At 45.8% G+C, this 15,922-nt stretch overlaps 1 protein-coding gene across 1 annotated transcript in view; it reads left to right on the top strand.

Annotated features, from left to right (window-relative positions):
- Positions 1–15,922, top strand: part of calr3a (calreticulin 3a) — a 43,476-nt gene that overhangs the window by 3,333 nt on the left and 24,221 nt on the right. The window contains exon 2 of the mRNA XM_038777005.1: positions 3,837–3,938. Coding sequence (XP_038632933.1) covers positions 3,837–3,938 — 102 coding nt within the window. The remainder of the gene's footprint in view (positions 1–3,836; positions 3,939–15,922) is intronic.

The following is a 15,922-nucleotide window of genomic DNA, read 5'->3' on the forward strand; positions in this document are numbered from 1 at the left end:
ATTGGGAGAATGTGCAAACTCCACGCGGACAGTGAGCCGGGATCGAACCCGGGTCCTCAGCGCCGTGAGGCAGCAATGCTAACCATTGCACCACCGTGCTGCCTGCTGTTCCATTTAGTGACATGCTTGTTTCATCTGAACTTGCTGACTTTGAATCTATATATCCTGCATACACAGGATAGATACAGAATGTCCTAATTTACCAAATTTCCATTTAACTTCTTCTGAAGTGTTGCTACTTCAGCAAAAGTACAATAACACAGTACACAGCAATACAGACTCGGATCCACTTCTAATGGGCTCCCACAGGTCCCATTATAAGGAAATTTCCAAAGTCAAGGTAGTTTGTGAACTGACTTAATGTTTAAACATGAGGAATTTGAGGATTTTTGTTTATGGGATGTGGGTGTCGTTTTGAATTCCATTATTTCAATTTCCCTCCAAATTTAAATAAATAATATGCCCTTAGAAACAGACGCTGTGGCAAAGAAGTAATCACAGCTGGAATTAATACTCACCAGATATAACAGATCAACAGGAACTGGTCTTTTTCACTACAGTAAAATAATCTTGGTCAGATCTATCCATCCTTCAGAGATAGGAAGGAGTAAATTAAAGACTATAATTTAATTGTTGTTTGATTTGAAACAACAAAAAAGCCGAAGCAGGCTATGAACATGCCAACATATTTTACGGGGGTATTTTCAGAGCTTTCTCATATTTTGGGTCTGGCCAGGAGATCAGTGAGAACATGAAGTTCTAGATCTCTGCGAGTGCAACTCCAAAATCTAAATGTTCACCTTGTGAAGAATTCCCAAACTTCTGGTCATTCCAATTGTACCATCCCTCATCCATATATGAGAGAGTGCAGCAGTGAGGCAATCACTCCTTGTCCCATCACTTGGTGTTGGGCCTCCAGCTTGATGTTCTTCCGGATTACCTTGACACACACTGGACTGTCAATGCCAGCAAATGTGTTATTCTTAAACTGTGTTGATGACTGGTTGAGAAGATGTGTATACAAATTAGGATGGTCAGTTTAGCTTCCTCAATAGTGTGTTAACAAACACACTCCGGTCAGATACTGTACAGATTATACAACAATCTTTATTAGTGTCACAGGTAGGCTCACATTAGCACTGCAATGAAGTTCCTGTGAAAGTCCCATAGTCGCTGCACTACGGCGCCTGTTCGGATACACAGAGGGAGAAGTCAGAATGTCCAATTCACCTAACAAGCCAGTCCAGCGTGGGAAACCTGGCTGATGTATAACTTTGATCCTGCATTGCCACACCACCTGTGGTCGGCCAACAACAGGTGCCGGATTTAAAAGTAAACTAAAATTGCCGTACCTTGGCTGAGACAGTTTGCTTCTAGTCAGTTCCGGGTTTGGGAGGCGAGCACGGCAACGTGACTGTGAAGGGGGATGATTAAAATATTTTGAAACAATGAGTGCTTGGCAGCATTCCCAGGACAGCGTAGCTGATGTTAACAGTGCATTGTCGGGAGTATCATGGGTGCTTTCTATTTTAAGATAAATAGTTCACTGGCAAAAAGCACTCATCTATGCACTTTCAGCTCTACTTGTTGGCTTGCCGTACAACTTCTCAAACCTAGTTGAGTTGTGTGCCTTAATGGATGTGGAGGGTCATAAAACCATTCAGCAGTTTTCCAAATTTGTGACTATTCTGTATTTGAAGCCCCAGTGAGAAATGGTGGAAGGAACCCTGTATTGAACATTGGATAAATTGAAAGTCTTGCTAGAGCTGAAGTAGTTATAGAATCCCGACAGTGCAGAAAGAGGCCGTTCAGCCCATCGAGTCTGCATTGACACTCTGAAAGAGCATTCTACCTACACCCATTCCCTGCTTTATCCCCGTAACCTCACCTAACCTACACATCTTTGGGTGCTACGGGTCAATTTCAGCATGGCCAATCCACTTCACCTACACATCTTTGGACTGTGGGGGGTAACTAGACCACCCAGAGGAAACCGACACAGACGCGGGGAGAAAGTGCAAACACCACATAGACAATCACCGGAGGTTGGAATTGAACCCAGGTCCCCAGCGCTGTGAGGCAGCAGTGTTCACCACTAAGAACCTCAGTAATATACTTGGTATGAATAAAAACAGAAAATACTGGAAATGTTTAGGTGGGCAGAAAAGGAGTTAACAATTCAGGTTGATGACCTTTTGCCATAAATGGACAAAATTAGATACCAGAGTTTAAGCTAGTGTAGCAGCTTATCTCAAAATTTGTGGCTCCAGGTTCCCCAGCCAGGGGAAACAACCTCTGTGTCCACTCTGTCAAACCCCTACATAATCTTAAATGTTTCAATTTGACCACCACTCACTCCATTCTTTTAAACTCCTATGGGCCCAATTTACTCACCCAGCTGATGAATTAGTTGTCCCTTCATGTTGAATATCATTTGGAAGAAGCACTCAGGGTGGTAAGGCACGGAATGTACTCTGTCTGGATTTCAGTGCCCATCACCAAGAGTGGCTCTGCTTCTGACTGAGCTGATAGAATCCTAAAGAACAAAGTTGCTACACTGGGTCTGAAGTAGATGCTGAGGGAACCAACCTACTTTTTTCCTTTTTTTTTTGTAATTTAAAATTTCTTTTTTTTCAATTAAAGGGCAATTTAGCATCACCAAATCCACCTACCTGCACATCTTTGAGTTATGAGGGTATGACCCAAGCGGACAAGAGGAGACTGTGCAAACTCCACACGGACAGTGTCCCGGGGCCGGGACGAACCCGAGTCCTCAGCATCATGAGGCAGCAGTGCTAACCACTGGGCCACCCTGCCACCCCTGGAAGAACCCACTTGAGCTCATCCTCAACTTCTCATCTTCACATTCAGTATTGTTGTGTGGCACTGCCATCTTGCTAAATAGGATAGATTTAGAACAGATCTAGCAACTTGAAACTGGGCATCCATGAGGAGCTATGAGCCATGATCAGCAGCAGAATGTATTTAATTGTTTTTTTTCGAGTACCCATTTTTTTTCTCCAATTAATGGGAAATTTAGCATGGCCAATTCATCTACCCTTCATATCTTTTTGGGTTGTGGGGTTAGACCCATGCAGACACTGAGCGAATGTGCAAACTCCACATGGACAGTGACCTGGAGCAGGTATTGAACCCGGGTCCTCGGTGCCATGAGGCAGCAGTACTACCGTGCTGCCCTAGATCTTGTTATTCAAGATGTAGAGTGGCACAGTGCTTAGCATTGCTGCCTCACAGCCCCAGGAACTTGGGTTCAATTCCAACTTGGATCACTGTCTTATGTGGAGTTTGCACGTTCTCCCCGTGTCTGCATGGGTTTCCTCCGGATGCTCTGGTTTCCTCCCACAGTCCAAAGATGTGCAGATTAGGTGGATTGGTCATGATAAATTGTCCCTTTTAGTGTCCAAACTTTTGGGTGGGGTTGCAGGGATAGGGCAGGGGCCAGGATGGGATGCTCCTTCTGGGAGGCGGTACAGACTCAATGGGCCGAATGGCCTCCTGCACTGTAGGGATTCTTTGCAGAAATGTTCTGTGTTTCAAAAGTGACAACACTTTAGAAATACTTTATTGGCTGTCAAGTTTGCTATGTCCTAGGGCCGTGGACGGCACTATATCAGTGGGACCTTTCACCAATCCTCCCTTTATCTGAACTTACTGGTTAGCTGATTTTGAATGTAAGGTTGATTTGAATTGGTGGAATCATTAAGACAAGCACAGAAAAGTAAGTTATTGATAAGTATGTCACTAATGGTTTTCTCCTCCACCTCCCCCCCCCCCCCCCCCCCCCCCCCCCCCCCCCCCCACCATTCTGATTTCAGATGCCTGGAATAGCCGATGGATTGAATCCAAACAAAAATCGGACTATGGCAAATTCAAGCTATCAGCTGGAAAGTTTTATGGGGATGCGGAGAAAGACAAAGGTAGGTTGACCTGCGTACAATGTTTGAAGATGTTAAATGTTTTCTGTAGATCTGTTGAACTTCCTTGCTAATCTCTGGACTGATTTGATTTGGGAACAGTATCCTTAATTTTATTTTATATGGAACTCCTAGATCCTCAGTAATGATACCGTAACTTGTATGTATGTAATTTGTATCCTGGCAATGCCCCTTTTAAAAAATATATATAAATTTAGAGTACTCAATTATTATTTTTTTCCAATTAAGGGCCAATTTAGTGAGGTCAAACCACCTAACCTGCACATCTTTGGGTTGCGGGGGTGAAACCCACGCAGACACGGGGAGAATGTTCAAACTCCACACGGACAGCGAATCAGGGCCGGGATCTGAACCCGGGCAATGGCCCTTTAAAGAGAACCCCTAGCTTCCCTTATTAATTCAACGACTAACATAAATTAATGTTATTGGGTGAGATTTACCAGCTATTTATGCTGGCAGGATGTTCCGGTCCCACGGCGGAGCACGGGCTTTCCAGCGACGAGGGGTGCAGTTAACTGGAAATCCCATTGACAACGCGGGCCCTGTAAATCCTGCTGGCCGGCTGTCTCCACCGCTAAAAAGCACGTGGCCGGTTGCTCGGTAAATCCTTCTCTATTTTGTTTCTTGTTGGGGATTTTATTTCTGTCCCTTCTATTATCTGGTCTTTTCTAAAGTTACTGGCATTCAGAATCCAGAAAAATGCAGCAGAGAAGGGGCCCCTTCGGCCCATTGAGTTTGCACCGAAGCATGAAAAGCATCTGACCTGCCTACCTAATCCTATTTGCCAGCTCTTGGCCTATAGCCTTGAATGTTATGACGTACTAAGTGCTCATCCAGGTACTTTTTAAAGGATGTGAAGCAGCCTGTCTCTGAGATACAGTTTCGGCAGAGTCCTACTGTCCTTTGATCATAGAATCATAGAATTTACATTGCAGAAGGAGGCCAATCGGCCTATCCAGTCTGCATAGGCTCTCGGAAAGAGCACCCTACTTAAGCCCATGTCGCCACCCTATCCCTGTAACCCAGTAACCCCACCTAACCTTGGTTTTGGACACTAAGGGAAATTTAGCATGGCCAATCCAGCTAGCCTGCCAGCGGCGTGCAGAGGTCTGGTGATGCCCGGGGCAAATCTTGATTATATGCCCCCAAAGACTCAAGTATAAGGCCTAATATACTGAGAAATATTATGAGAAAGGAAAACATTTTGAATATATAAACACAGATGAAACATGAAATAAACGCTTTAAACATAGAACAGTACAGCACAGAACAGGCCCTTCGGCCCTCAATGTTGTGCTGAGCCATGATCACCCTACTCAAACCCACGTATCCACCCTATACCCGTAACCCAACAACCCCCCCCCCTTAACCTTACTTTTATTAGGACACTACGGGCAATTTAGCATGGCCAATCCACCTAACCCGCACATCTTTGGACTGTGGGAGGAAACCGGAGCACCCGGAGGAAACCCACGCACACAGGGAGGATGTGCAGACTCCGCACAGACAGTGACCCAGCCGGGAATCGAACCTGGGACCCTGGAGCTGTGAAGCATTTATGCTAACCACCATGCTACCCTGATTTATTCGATTTTAATATTAATCAATCAAATTTATTAAGTTCTTTTCCCCAAATGATACCTCCTGTCACAAAACACCTGAACTACTTCACTTTTTACATCAGCTGTGAGAAATTCTTTTTCAATGCTTATTAAAGCCAGGTTGGTCAGTCGCTCCTGTGACATAGAAGACCTCAGATATGTTTTTATTAATTTCAGTTTTGAAAATGACCTTTCACAGCTTGCGACTGAAAATGCAATTGTAAGCAGTAATCTGTATGAAACACACAGCGTCGGAAAGACATCCCTCCCATACTGCAGTAAAGACTCCAGAGCATCTTTAGGATCAGGGGGAACTCTAGTCCCTCCAGCTCGAAGGAGCATCACAAAATCAATAATTTCGTCATATAACTGAATTGCAACCACATCATTGTCATAATAATTTGCAAAGTCTGAACATTCCTTTTTTAATTTCTCTCTTTCTTGTTCATCTCCACTGATAATTTTGTGCAATTTATATCATAGACTTGCAAATTAGTGGTATCTGTATTCAAATATTAGCATGTTAAGGAATAAATGTCTCCAATTCCGAGATTAAATGCCATAGCAGTCCTCTGATCATCCAGGCTTCACTCTTACTACATCCCACGTAAATATTTCATTAAATATCACCAAAAAACCTATAAAAAACGTAGTTGCACCCGTTCTAGAGCTATTCACTGACCTCTTTATCTTTGCCATCTCTAAGGTATAGGACGGCTGCCTGAGGTTAAATTGCGCTGTAAGTTAGTCAATTTCCCCTTAGCGCTGGAATTCTAGGGATATTGTTCTCTTCTTCAGTCATTTTGCTTTGCAACACGGTAGCATAGTGGTTAGCATCAATGCTTCACAGCTCCAGGGTCCCAGGTTTGGTTCCCAGCTGGGTCACTGTCTGTGCGGAGTCTGCACGTCCTCCTCGTGTGTGTGTGGGTTTCCTCCGGGTGCTCCGGTTTCCTCCCACAGTCCAAAGATGTGCGGGTTAGGTGGATTGGCCATACTAAATTGCCCGTAGTGTCCTAAAAAGTAAGGTTGAGGGGGAGTTGTTGGGTTACGGGTATAGGGTGGATACGTGAGTTTGAGTAGGGTGATCATTGCTCGGCACAACATCGAGGGCCGAAGGGCCTGCTCTGTGCTGTACTGTTCTAAATCTAAATCAATGGGTGAGATGTTATGTCTCAAAAGTTGCGCCTCCCTCCTCTGCAACCCCCATGGAGAAGGATATGAGCAGAACGTCATGGAAATACTGTTATGACCCTTGTGGAAACAACTACAAACAACCCAACTAAGACCAATATACAAGACTTCACTTTTATATTAGCAATCACACCAAAATCAACGTAAATTAAACATGAATTAACAGGAAAATTGCAATAATATGACCGATAAATTACACATAGCAGATACAAAGACATATCTCACACATTTCGGTCAGCTCATTCAGCACGTATCGCTTTCATTTCAGCCACAATATCCTTCAAAACGTTGAACTTCTTCAAATCAAATTCCATCTTCATTTCTCTAAAGCTTTAGCACCAAGTCTCATCAAACTACTTCACCCAATTTCCACAAATATAATTTTCACAGTCAACACATTTCCAGATCCCTTCTTCTTCACAAAACCCTGGTCATGTGGGGCCTGTTTGTGCACTATGCCAGTGCATAAAGGGTCCCCAAATCCAGATATAAAAGCTCTGTTCAAGATCCGAGCTCCAGCAGCTTGCAGTCAAGTCTCTGAGAATCTCCCCTGCACCCTGCTGACCCTGGGCTTTAAGTATAAAGGGTAAGAGGGCAAAAGTTAAGAGGCCATGATGAATTTTTATAAAATACTGTTCTGTCCCAAATGGGTGCCCCTGGCCCAAATGTCAAATTCTGGGCACGACAGTTTAAAAGTTGACAGCTACAGAGAGGGTGCAGAGAAGAGTTTTAAAATAGATCAAATAAATAAAATAAATAAATGAATAAATAAAACTCACCCATGGTGGCAATGCCGTCCATTCTGGAAAATTCGCGCCCTTTCTGCTCCCTCTCCAGCCTCTGCAGTGCGCAGGCGCGCTCGGGCCGACCGCGGTGCGCAGGCGCGCTAGGGCCGACCGCGGTGCGCAGGCGCGCTAGGGCCGACCGCGGTGCGCAGGCGCGCTCGGGCCGACCGCGGTGCGCAGGCGCGCTCGGGCCGACCGCGGCGACCGCGGTGCGCAGGCGCGCTCGGGCCGACCGCGGTGCGCAGGCGCGCTCGGGCCGACCGTGGTGCGCAGGCGCGCTCGGGCCGACCGCGGTGCTGCCCCCATCCAGTCGCTGCCCGGGGCCAGCGCCCCGTCGGCCCCCCCCTCTGCACGCCGCTGTAGCCTGCACATCTTTGGACTGTGGGAGGAAACCGGAGCACCCGGAGGAAACCCACGCAGACACAGGGGAAGGTGCAGACTCCGCACAGACAGTGATTCAAGCCGGGAATCGAACCTGGGAGCCTGGAGCTGTGAATCGACCGTGCTAACCACTGTGCTACAATGCCGCCCCAATATTCTTTATTTGACCTGAGTGAGAGGTAATCCATAATCTATTTCATACTTAGGGCTGTGACATTGCAGCCAAGTCTGTTCCAGCACGTGCCAATGTCACTTAATAACAACCAGGAATAGAAGCGCTGGTTGACTTGTGTGCGTGTGAACTTCTCAGCTTCTATAACTATGTCAGTGTTGGAGCTTTAGGGCAGATGTTATGATCTGAAAGCATTGAATGGTGTTCAGTCCAGAATTCTGCAATTGAGGGGCGGCACGATGGCACAGTGGTTAGCACTGCCACCTCACAGCGTCAAGGACCCGGGTTCCAATCCTGGGTCACTGTCCGTGTGGAGTTTGCACATAAGAACCGAAGAACAGGAGTAGGCCATCTGGCCCCTTGAGCCTGCTCCACCATTCAATGAGATCATGGCTGATCTTTTGAGGACTCAGCTCCACCTTCCGGCCCGAACACCATAACCCTTAATCCCTTTATTCTTCAAAAAACTATCTATCTTTACCTTAAAAACATTTAATGAAGGAGCCTCAACTGCTTCACTGGGCAAGGAATTCCATAGATTCACAACCCTTTGGGTGAAGAAGTTCCTCCTAAACTCAGTCCTAAATCTACTTCCCCTTATTTTGAGGCTATGCCAGTGGAAACAACCTGCCCGCATCTATCCTATCTATTCCCTTCATAATTTTATATGTTTCTATAAGATCCCCCCTCATCCTTCTAAATTCCAGCGAGTACAGTCCCAGTCTACTCAACCTCTCCTCATAATCCAACCCCTTCAGCTCTGGGATTAACCTAGTGAATCTCCTCTGCATACCCTCCGCCAGTATGTCCTTTTTCAAGTAAGGAGACCAAAACCGAACACACTACTCCAGGTGTGGCCTCACTAACACCTTATACAATTGCAGCATAACCTCCCTAGTCTTAAACTCCATCCCTCTAGCAATGAAGGACAAAATTCCATTTGCCTTCTTAATCACCTGTTGCACCTGTAAACCAACTTTCTGTGACTCATGCACTAGCACACCCAGGTATCTCTGCACAGCAGCATGCGTTAATATTTTATCACATAAATAATAATCCCGTTTGCTGTTATTCCTACCAAAATGGATAACCTCACATTTGTCAACATTGTATTCCATCTGCCAGACCCTATACCATTCACTTAGCCTATCCAAATCCCTCTGCAGACTTCCAGTATCCTCTGCACTTTTCGCTTTCCCACTCATCTTAGTGTCATCTGCAAACTTGGACACATTGCCCTTGGTCCGCAACTCCAAATCATCTATGTAAATTGTGAACAATTGTGGGCCCAACACGGATCCCTGAGGGACACCACTAGCTACTGATTGCCAACCAGAGAAACACCCATTAATCCCCACTCTTTGCTTTCTATTAATTAACCAATCCTCTATCCACGCTACTACTTTACCCTTAATGCCATGCATCTTTATATTATGCAGCAACCTTTTGTGTGGCACCTTGTCAAAGGCTTTCTGGAAATCCAGATATACCACATCCATTGGCTCCCTGTTATCTACTGCACTGGTAATGTCCTCAAAAAATTCCACTAAATTAGTTAGGCACGACCTGCCCTTTATGAACCCATGCTGCGTCTGCCCAATGAGACAATTTCTATCCATATGCCTCGCTATTTCTTCCTTGATGATAGATTCCAGCAATATTCTCCCCGTGTCTGCATGGGTTTCATCCCCGCAGCCCAAAGATGTGTAGAGTAGGTGGATTGGCTGCAATAAATTGTCCCCTCTTTAAAAACAAAAATAATTCTGTAATTGAAAGGTGAAGTGCTGTTCCTCTGGCTTACACACATTATTGGAAAGCATTTCCTTTGCTACTCCTCATCGCTGTAATGGATGAGAACAACAGGTTGGCTCTTGACTCTCAGGCCTCTGTCAGTGCTGTCTTGTAAATAACAATTATTCAATAAATGACGGCATACTCTGTTTGTTCTCTTCCTTCATTCTGGAGATGGGATTTCAATCACTTGGTAGAACAGAGCTACGTGCAATATGAAGGATGAGACTTCCTGGTGCTGTATGCATCTCGCTGATCCCCTTGTTGAGAAACGGATTGGGTGAGGGATTGGATGAGGAATCGTGTGTAGGCCCAGCAAGTTTCTTGTAATTGTTTTGGTTCATATGGATCATTTCAGAATTTAAAAAAAATTAAGTCCTGTTTTGCACACCGGTTTGATTCTTACATTGTTCTGTGATACTCTATTAAGACAAGTGCTTTGATTCTTGCCTGAAACCAGCCTGGTGTTGGTTTAGCACAGTGGGCTAAACAGCTGTCTTGTCATGCAAAACAATGCCAGCAGCGGGGGTTCAATTCCTGTACCAGCCTCCCCGAACAGATGCCGGAATGTGGCGACTAGGGGCTTTTCATAGTAACTTCATTGAAACCTACTTGTGACAATACGCGATTATTATTATGTCCCGATTAATGATTTTCACAAAAGTAGGGCCTTGTCAGTCAGCCACACGTGCAACTTCAGAACAGGTAGTTTTTAGAGGAACTGGGAAGTAATGAGTGCACATTTGCATTTTTAATTCCTATAAATGGGCTGAACACCAGAAATGTAGTTTCATATTTTTAAACAGGTGGCTCCAACTATCTTGTCCTTGTTGTTTGTGAGCTTTGAAACTTAAAGTTTAAATTTAAACATGACACCTTGTTTCTAGTAATAGCTGTTTGCTGGCTGTACCCATGTGAAGCTACAACATTAGCCTTTTCTGTCCACCATGCCAACCTGGTGGGAAAGCATTATAATGAGGATATCTATTATATGTTAAATGTCTTTTGTCATCTTTTCATAAGATTTTCATTATAAATACAGATCTATGTAAACTTCATCGGTTGGCAGCACGGTGGCGGAGTGGGTTAGCCCTGCTGCCTCACGACACCGAGGTCCCAGGTTCGATCCCGGCTCTGGGTCACTGTCCGTGTGTAGTTTGCACATTCTCCCCGTGTTTGCGTGGGTTTCGCCTCCACAACCCAAAGATGTGCAGGGTAGATGAAATGAAGTGAAATGAAAATCGCTTATTGTCACAAGTAGGCTTCAAATGAAGTTACTGTGAAAAGCCCCTAGTCGCCACATTCCAGAGCCTGTTCGGGAAGGCTGGTACGGGAATTGAACCGTGCTGCTGGCCTGCCTTGGTCTGCTTTAAAAGCCAGCGATTTAGCTGTGTGCTGAGATGGATTGGCCACGCTAAATTGCCCCTTAATTGGAAAAAGTGAATTGGGCACTCTAAATTTATTTTTAAAAACTGTTCGAGATCGAGACCGAAACCCCCGCCTGGTGGGAACGCTTTGCAAAATGGAACCCACTCTCATACATAGTAGAGGCCGTCCTCCTGATTGCGAAAATATATATTGGGCAGCACGGTAGCACAAGTGGATAGTACTGTGGCTTCACAGCGCCAGGGTCCCAGGTTCGATTCCCCACTGGGTCACTGTCTGTGTGGAGTCTGCACGTTTTCCCCGTGTCTGTGTGGGTTTCCTCCGGGTGCTCCGGTTTCCTCCCACAGTCCAAAGACATGCAGGTTAAGTGGATTGGCAATGATAAATTGCCCTTAGTGACCAAAAAGGTTAGGAGGGGTTATTGGGTTACGGGGATAGGGTGGAAGTGAGGGCTTAAGTGGATCGGTGCAGACTTGATGGGCCGAATGGCCTCCTTCTGCACTGTATGTTCTATGTTTAAAAACTTGTTACACAGTAGTTCCACTTTTCTGCCAGTGTCATAAAGGTCTACAGCACAGAAAAGGCTTTTTGGCGCATCACATCTGTGCTGGTCAAAAACAACCGCCTATGTATTCTTTTTAAAAATGTATTTAGAGTACCCAGTTATTTTTTTTCCAATTGAGGTGCTATTTACCGTTGCCAATCCACCTAACCTGCACATCTTTCGGTTGTGGGAGGTGAAACCCACGCAGGCACGGGGAGGCCTCCACCTATGTATTCTAATCCCATTTTCCAGCACTTGGCCTTGTATGCCTCAGCAATGTAAGTGCGCATCTAAATATTATTTAAATGTTATGAGGGTCTCTGCCTTCACCACCCTTTCAGGCAGCGAGTTCCAGACTCCCACTACGCTCTGGGGGGGAAAAAGTTTTTCCTCACATTCCCTCTGAACCTCCAGTCCCTTTCCTTAAATCTATGTCCTGGTCATTGATCCCTCCACCAAGGGGGAGGCGGTGACGTAGTGGTATTGTCACTGGACTAGTAATCCTGAGGCCTCGGATAATGCTCTGTCTGGGGACCTGAGTTTGAATTCTATAAAAATCTGGAATTATAAGTCTATTGATGCCCATGAAACCATTGTCTATTGTTCAATAATGTCCTTTAGGGAAGGAAATCTGCCGTCCGAGTTTTTTTTTAAATTTAGAGTACCCAATTCATTTTTTCCAATTAAGGGGTAATTTAGCGTGGCCAATCCACCTAACCTGCACATCTTTGGGTTGTGGGGGCGAAACCCACGCAAACACGGGGAAAATGTGCAAACTCCACGCGGACAGTGACCCAGAGCCGGGATCGAACCTGGGAACCTGGAGCTATGAAGCAACAGCGCTACCCACTGTGCTATCATGCTGCCCTGAATTCTCCAGCACGTAATAATAATCTTTATTGTCACAAGTAGAGTTACATTAAGACTGCAATGAAATTACTTTGAAAAGCCCTTAGTTGCCACATTCCGGCGCCTGTTCGGGTACACAAAGGGAGAATTCAGAATGTCCAATTCACCTAACCGCATGCCTTTTGGGATTTGTGAGAGGAAACTGGAGCACCCGGAGGAAACCCGCGCAGACACGGGGAGAACGTCCAGACTCCACACACAGTGACCCAAGCCAGGATTCGAATCTGGGAACCTGGAGCTGTGAAGCAACAGTGCTACCCACTGTGCTACCATGCTGCCCTGAAGGCTGTGGAAGACAAGTCACTGAATATATTTAAGAAGGAAATAGATTTCTACACTCTTTAAAAAGTGTCAAGGGGTATGGGGAAAGTGCGGAAGTATGGTGTTGATAGGCAGGATCAGTCATGATATTGAATGGTGGAGCAGGCTTGAAGGGCTGATTGGCCTACGCATGCTCCTATTTTCTATGCCCTATTGTAATTATGCCCTACTCTTTACTCTGTAGCCCTGATTCTTTTTTCTCTTGAGATAATTATCTAATTCCCTTTTGAAAGTCACGATTGAATCTGCTTCCACCACACCTTTAGGAAATGTATTCAGCTCCTCAGCACTGGTTGCATTTAAAAAGCGTTTCCTTGGGCGGCACGTGGCACAGTGGTTAGCACTGCTGACTACAGCGCAGAGGACCCGGGTTCGAATACCGGCCCTGGGTCACTGTCCGTGTGGAGTTTGCAAATTCTCCTTGGGTCCGCGATACAAAGATGTGCAGGGTAGGTGGATTGGCCATGTTAAATTGCCCCTTTACTGGAATAAAAATAATTGGTACTCTAAATTTATAAAAAGAAAGTTTCCTCATGTCACCTTTGTTTCTTTTGCAATTCACCATAAATAAATGTCCACTCATTCTTGATCCTTCCGCCAATGGGAGCAGTTTCTCTTCTACCCTGTCCAGATCATCATGATTTAAAATAATTTTATCAAATGTCCTCTTGCCCTTTTCTTCTCCAAAGGGGAATTTCCCCAGCTTCTCCAATCTAATCTCACGCCTGAAATCCCTCATCCCTGGAAACATTCTCCTCAACTTTCTGCACCCTACAAGTCAACTAATAAGCATTAATTTCTCCTTTTTAATGAGCTAACATCGGCATTTTTAAAAAAAAGCAGTGTTCGAAGGTTGTCCAGTGACTCAGTAAGTTCATTCCATGTGTCTTTAAGGCGTCCAAACCAAGAAGATCCCAGACGTGATGCGCAGTTCTGAGCTTGCCTCACCTTACGGTGGCACAGTGGTTAACACTGCTGCCTCATGGCGCTGAGGACCCGGGTTCGATCCCAGCTCTGGGTCACTGTCCATGTGGAGTTTGCACATTCTCCCTGTGTCTGCATGGGTCTCACCCTCACAACCCAATGATGTGTAGGGTAGGTGAATTGGCCACTCTAAATTTCCCCTTAATAGAAAAAAATAGAATTGAATACTCTATAAAAAAAACAAAAAATCAGCTCAGAGTGGTATTGGTCTCAGTATCAATGAGATAGGAAGGAAGTTAACTAAACTTCCCACTCTTGATTATTAACCTGTGACTCCCACTGGAAGTGTATAAATAATGTAGTAAACTGCACACGGACAGTGACCCAAGGCCAGGACGAACCCCAGTCCTCAGCGCCGTGAGGCAGCAGTGCTAACCACTGTGCTGCATGCCGCCCTCGGAATAACTATTTTGATGAGTTATTCCAATATTTTGTTTTGGTATTCACAAAGAAATTTACTCAGCCTCTCATCCCAGGAACCAATCTAGTAATAATTAATCTTTATTATTGTCACAAGTAGGCTTACATTTAACACTGCAATGAAGTTACTGTGAAAAGCCCCCAGGCTCTACACACAGGCGCCTGTTCAGGTACACAGAGGGAGAATTCAGAATGTCCAAATTACCTAATAGCACGTCTTTCGGGACTTGTGGGAGGAAACCACATAAACCGCATAGAGTGACCCAAGCCGGGAATCGAACCTGGTACCCTGGCGCTGTGAAGCAACAGTTTAACCACTGTGCTACCATTCCGTACCAGTGAACCTTTGCTGTACCTACCACCTCCAATGCAAGTACATCCTTTCCTAAATATGAAGACCAAAACTACAGATGCTATTCAAGGTGTGTGTCAGGAACCCCGTACAATTGTGTAGGCTGGATGGTGGGTTCGAGAGATGGCAAAGGGCAGGAATTAGTAGGATGGGGGATCTATAGACGGGAGCTTCCCCAGCTTGAAAGCCTTGGAGGATAAATTTGAATTGCCAGCAGGGAATGAGTTTAGGTATTTGCAGGTGCGTAACTTCTTGAGAAAGCAGGTTTCGGCCTTCCCGCTGCCGCCACGGGGGATACAGGATAGAGTAATCTCCAGTTACCTGGGTGGGAGAGGGGACGGTATCAGATATTTACCGGGAGCTTTCGGAGGCGGAGGAAACTCCAGTGGAGGAGCTGAAGGGCAAGTGGGAGGACGAGCTAAGAGGAGAGACAGAGGCAGGTTTGTGGGTGGATACCCCAAGCAGGGTTAATACATCCTCATCATGTGCCAGGCTTAGCCTGATACAATTCAAGGTAGTCCACCGGGCACACATGACGGTGGCCCGGATGAGTAAGTTTATTGGGATAGAGGACAGGTGTGCGAGGTGTGCGGGAAGTCCAGTAAATCATGTCCACATGTTTTGGACATGCCCGAAGCTTCGAGGGTTTTGGCAGGGTTTCGCTGAGGTATTGTCCACGGTACTCAAAACACGGGTGGTGCCGAGTCCGGAGGTAGCAATCTTTGAAGTGTCGGAAGAACCGGGAATTCTGGGGGCGAAAGAGGCCGACGTCTTGTCCTTTGCCTCCCTCGTAGCCCGGAGACGGATCTGATTAATGTGGAGGGACTCGAAGCTCCCGAGTGCAGAGACCTGGGTTAGTGACATGGCTGGGTTTCTCAGTCTCGAAAAAATAAAGTTCGCCTTAAGAGGGTCAATGGTCGGGTTCACCCGGAGGTGGCAGCCGTTCGTCGACTTTCTCGGGGAAAATTAAAATGTCAGCAGATGCAGTATTCCGTGGGGGGCGTGGCCGTGGGTGGGGGGTTGGACGTGGGCCTGGATTGGGGGGGGGGGGAGAAAGAGGGCCGGATTGTTGTTTTATGATTGGGGTGTGTGAAGATTGGGATGGGGGTGGAAATGTTTATTATACCAT

This window comes from Scyliorhinus canicula, chromosome 18 (assembly GCF_902713615.1).
Source record: "Scyliorhinus canicula chromosome 18, sScyCan1.1, whole genome shotgun sequence".
NCBI classification, from domain to species: Eukaryota; Metazoa; Chordata; class Chondrichthyes; order Carcharhiniformes; family Scyliorhinidae; genus Scyliorhinus; species Scyliorhinus canicula.